We start from the raw sequence: 5,023 nt of genomic DNA, 5'->3' as shown, positions 1-5,023 counted from the left end.
TTATAGTAGTACTGCTAAACCTCACTAATGGTTGCTTATCCAATCTATACTACATAGGCTCCTTGGGTTGTTGGGTGCACGCCGTGCCATAATCTGCTGCCTTGAGCCTTAGGTACACAGTCTGTAAATTTTTCTGCCTGGTCAGGTGTGAGATGTTGGTAATGCACCGAAACCCTAAACCTCTTCTAGTTTTAGAGCTGGTCTCGAGGATGCATGTGGTTGTGTGTGGGAACGAGTATTCCCAGCAGATTCGCAAACGCACAAAAGTAATGTTGATCAGATAAAAGGCTGTGTCCGAGAATAATTATTTCTTCTCGAATACGCATAAGCATGCGTATCATTCATTAAAGGAGAAGGGAAAAAGACTCCCCAAGGTCATATTTACAAGTAATATTTATGTGGTAGGATTTCAACCCGAGACACACGATCCATAGCGAAGATACTGAAAATGTAGAAAAGGGGAGAACCACATCTTGGTGTCATGCTGGAGTAGTGGTGCACAACTCCATCTACTAGATTTCAACTCTGGTGCTTACATTTGTACGGTAGGAGCTTTCTATATCGTATTTCTCCCAAAAAAAGAAAAGAAATGGAGAAGCGGTGTACTCTAAAACTATTGTGCAGTTGTTCTTTCTATGGAATTTATATAAAGTTCAAGAATCTAGTCTGGCTACCATCAAGGTGCGGCACGAGCGGCACATTTCTTACCAATATAAATTTGCAAATTACTTATATTGTAACATTAGACGATTTTTTTCAGAGTTCATATATATATCTTGATAAACATCACAGTATTTTACTTATGTGCGAACAAACACTTGAACAAACATATACCAGTCTTAGTACACACACTATGTGTTCCCCTAATTATTTCAGCGTACAACATGTTGCACTCTATTACATTGCACTATGATGAGAAAAGGCCCTCTTTTCCTCCAGCTTTACAAACACACTTCCGTCGTATATACCTCTCGCATTGTCCTTATGAAGGAATCCATCATTGTCACTCGCGACGTTGTATATTCCGCCCCATTCTATTTGAGGTCCCTCCCTGAATTTATAACAATAGAAACGAAAAACTTAGCAGGAGCCAATAATCTTAACTAACTCTTTTGCCCTTCCGTTAATTAAAATCATGCTTTTTTACAAGAACTAATTGGCTTGTTATAAAAACCGAAGAACCAGGAGCAATTACACATATTCATAGGTTTTTTGTTAAAAAACAAAATCCACATATAGCCAGGGCATGCATATGTAACAAATTACCATGATGCAGGGTCCAGTGGATCTCGATTTGCTAGGATCATATCCTCCATCTCCAAATATGTCAAACCATCTGGTCTAGTTTTTGCATGCTTTATGAATATTTCCTCAAACTTTTGTGGAACAAACCTACAGCTTGACATGTTTAGCATATATACGGATTCGAATGATAGCAATATGCACAAAAACTAGCATATATACGAGAATAAAATATCAAAGCATAAATGTACATAATATCTCCCAATGATCAAGGTAAATCAATTATATCCAAGTTACAAAGGAAGAGCATTATAAGTCCTCTGCATTGCTTTACTGCTGTTGGATATGTGACATCCCATAAGTTTGTTTTTATATGTATGGATAGAGCTGGTGCACCTCGGTGTTCCGCATAAAACTGGTTATAATATAAAATATCAAAATAGATTTTACCCCATGCAAATTTCCTTTTAAAAGACACTAATTAGTTGAGTTAAGCGGTATTTTTCTATATACCCGTGGATGCACACATCCATAAAATTACTGTAAAGCTTTCACTATATAGATGAGCACACAACCCACAAAAAAATTATTCTAAATCCTAGAAATCTCGTAAAATGGGGCGATTTCTAAAGTTTAAAAAGTTAGCAGAAACAAAACCACAAGTTTAAGTGATTTGTAACTCTTATTTTCCTTGGTTCACTTGATATGTACATAAGTAGCACGAAGAGGCGGAGCTAGGAAATTTTTCCATCGGGTTCACTTAAAATTTGGGTGTGAACTTACTATACTACCATAGACTATTTCACAACAAACCCAAAGCAATAATAAGGACAGTCGTGAGTGAATGGGTTCAACTGTTCACCGAGCTCATTTGAGCTCGGGAGCAGAAAGGCACTTTCGGGTTCAGCTTTGATTTTTAGTTGGGTTCAGACAACCAAATACCTATATAGTAACAAGTGATTGCAAAAAATCGCAGCTCCGCCCCTAAATAGCACGTGGTATTCCCTCGCAAAAAAAAAAATAGCACGTGGTATTAATTACCTTCCTTTAACATCAAATGCACCGGTATCACTCCCATGCATTCCTCTGTGCATATTCTCTATGTATATTGATAAGTGAGGCAATGGTGCATCAGCCTGGATTGAAAAAAGATATAACATATCAAACTCGTAGTTCATCCACAAACATGTCTATATGTTAAAAGAATAGTGTGTGTGTGTGTGCACGTGTGGGTGAGGGAGAGGAGAAGTACGGGGCTTGTTATAGGACCATTAGCAGCATGCACCAAGGTGGCAAATTCTCTGGCATATGTAGCATTAAAACCAATTGCGACAGACCCTACATTCCAAAGTATAAGTTTAGCATGGATTAGAATATAAAATGAAGCCTCCAGCAATAGAGTGCTCTGTATTTTTATTTTATTTTGCGGAGTATAGAGTGCTCTGTATTTAGGACTCGCATCTATGCAAAACCAGTTACTTAAGACACTAAAATAATATAAAGTTAAATATATGTGTTTCGCAGTGGTATGGATATAATGCCATTTTATTCAGTTTAATATAATCAGCACAAATAAAAGTTGAACACAGCAGCAAAATCACTTAAACATGGCATGACCAAATGAAAATGTTTTTTTAGAATAAATGAAAATGTTTTTTATTCGAGTGAAATGCACAGGGAGTGCAATTACTTAGCGGATGTGGTCAATCAACTCTGCTTGGCAGTGGACTAATTTGTACTCTGTAGCTAAGGCTAAAAGATCTATTGAGCTTCTCTTTTATCCATGAAAATGCATAGATTTTTTTCAATTTGCAGATATATGCGATTTGTATACTATCTTAGTAAGACTAAATCGTGCAGAATTTGTTGCAGAAATCAATCACCTTCAAATGTTTCCGAAGGAGTGATGATGCCATCCTTGTTACGGTTGAAAAAGGAGACATGTTTCTGGAGAGCCGTCATGTTGCGAATCTCAGTATGTGCCATCACATGCCCCCCTTCAAGTTACAAACACGATAGTGATGATATGCGTAAGTGAGAAATTACAGAAAAGTTTGCAATAGTTATCATGTACTAGTAAAAAATAATATAGGAAACTGCAGCATGTAGCAAGACTTACCGCCAAACATCCATAGAAACAGAAGAGCAGCCACCGGCGGCAGGAGTAGAGAAGCTGCTGCTGATGATTGTCGCCGGATCGCCATCGCTGCTGCTGCTGCCGCCGGTAACCCCTTCTTCTCTGGCCGTGTGACTGGAGAGTGTGCTCAGGGAACGCGGTGCACTGTTTAAGTAGCCAGGGAAGAGCTACATATGAAAGGTCCCTCTTTCTTGCTGAAGCAGAGATGGTACTTGGCGGAAGCGAAACCACGTAAACATCTTTGTTGGCGGATGCGGAGTATTAGTCTCTGGTGCATTTATGATTGATGCGCGGAAGAGGAGCAAACTTTTAGATGACTACCGATGTTGACGTTTTGCTGAAACAAAGAACAAACTAATTGCTGCCCCTGTTACCTTTTCATGACGTTTTGTTGTATATGGTGCAAATGCGGTAGCAAACTGGCCACCAGTTGGTTAGATTCGTGGTGGTCCTCGTTGTTACTTGGAGGAAGCTAAACCACTTTCACTAGGCATCAATCTTGAATTACCAGCAGGGAGTTTCACAAAATAATCTCAGATGAGTCTGGAGAAAAATAATCTAAGCGGGATGCCATTTATATTCAGTAAGAGGGCTGCTATGTGTCGGCATGCGGATCTTTTAAAGATCCGCCGCCTTGCGAGCCGTTAGATTTGATAAATCGAGCGGATGCACGTCTTTCTCTACTTCGCAACAGAGATCTTATTACAGAAATGCTTGTAACACAAATTACCTTATGGAGTTTCTTTCGCAACATAGATTGTGTTCTGGGATTTATTTATTTTTTGCAACATAGCCCGTGTTGCGGAATTATTTTTTTGTCTTCATTTTTCTGCAATAGAGGCATTGTTGCAGAAAAACTTTGCAACTAAGGTGATGTTGCAGATTATTTTTTCTTTGTCTTCACTTTTATATGGTGGTACGAAAGAAAGTTTTGCAACATGACTAATGTTGCATAAATCTTCCTTGCAACAAATTGAATGTTGCAAAAAAAACACCATTGTCGTTCGCCACGAGCTTCAACCGGACGCTGGTGAGGGGAGCGGCGTTGCCCATCCCTGCCATCGTGTCGCCGGCGACGTGCGCCCGCCGAACGGTGGTGAGAGAGGAGAGGCGTCGCTCGACCTCCCCATCGCGCCTCCCTCGACCTCCGACCGCTTGCCTCGTCACCATCCTCCTCACCGGCTAGATGTACGCCATTGATAGGCACTTGTATATGGGAGAGAGAGGTTTAAAAAAAATAAGATGACGGAGAGAGACGAAGGGATAAGACGTGGGTGGTCACATGTCAAGCAAAGGGACCGGCAGATGGTCTGCAACATAGCATTTGTTGCGGTTTACTTTATGAAGCAGGTGACCAGTTGCAGGAAAGGGAGTAGCTACAGAAATGAATTAGTGACCAGCATTCCACGGAGATAAGGATGAAGAAAAGATGCAGTGTGCGGGCCTAATCAAGACACGTGGCAAGGGTAGGATGCAGTGGACGTAAAGAAAAAATCGGTCAGTTGAACATCAGCTTTTTCCATTTGGTAATCTTTGACATTTAAAACTGAAAAGAAAGGAACAGCTGAAAACAATTTTTTTTAAACCTGCACGGATGTCAATGCTGTAATTTTGTCTATTTTGGGTTAGCCCACTAACAGTTTC

The 5,023-nt window shown here is 40.0% G+C and overlaps 1 protein-coding gene across 1 annotated transcript; it reads right to left on the bottom strand.

Moving 5' to 3' along the window:
* Positions 1–770: 770 nt before the first annotated feature.
* Positions 771–3,567, bottom strand: LOC119324049 (probable peroxygenase 5). The gene is made up of 6 exons (XM_037597780.1): positions 3,362–3,567; positions 3,126–3,239; positions 2,495–2,580; positions 2,284–2,378; positions 1,267–1,392; positions 771–1,051 (listed from the first exon to the last, which is right to left on the bottom strand). Exons 1-6 carry the CDS (start codon positions 3,444–3,446, stop codon positions 898–900), a joined length of 660 nt encoding a protein of 219 aa, XP_037453677.1. The 5' UTR covers positions 3,447–3,567; the 3' UTR covers positions 771–897.
* Positions 3,568–5,023: the final 1,456 nt, after the last annotated feature.

The sequence above is a fragment of the Triticum dicoccoides genome, chromosome 6B (genome assembly GCF_002162155.2).
Source record: "Triticum dicoccoides isolate Atlit2015 ecotype Zavitan chromosome 6B, WEW_v2.0, whole genome shotgun sequence".
NCBI classification, from domain to species: Eukaryota; Viridiplantae; Streptophyta; class Magnoliopsida; order Poales; family Poaceae; genus Triticum; species Triticum dicoccoides.
The sequence above is the reverse complement of the archived record's forward strand: the minus strand, read 5'-3'. Positions and strand labels throughout refer to the sequence as shown.

Bases quoted from the DNA above. Each gene is read 5' to 3' on its own strand.
- LOC119324049 (XM_037597780.1), bottom strand. From the start codon at position 3,446: ATGGCGATCCGGCGACAATCATCAGCAGCAGCTTCTCTACTCCTGCCG. The intron at 2,581-3,125 runs GTGATTGATTTC...TTTGGAATGTAG, and splicing joins TCCTTCGGAAACATTTGAAG to GGTCTGTCGCAATTGGTTTT. The intron at 2,379-2,494 runs GTACTTCTCCTC...TTTTCAATCCAG, and splicing joins ATGGTCCTATAACAAGCCCC to GCTGATGCACCATTGCCTCA.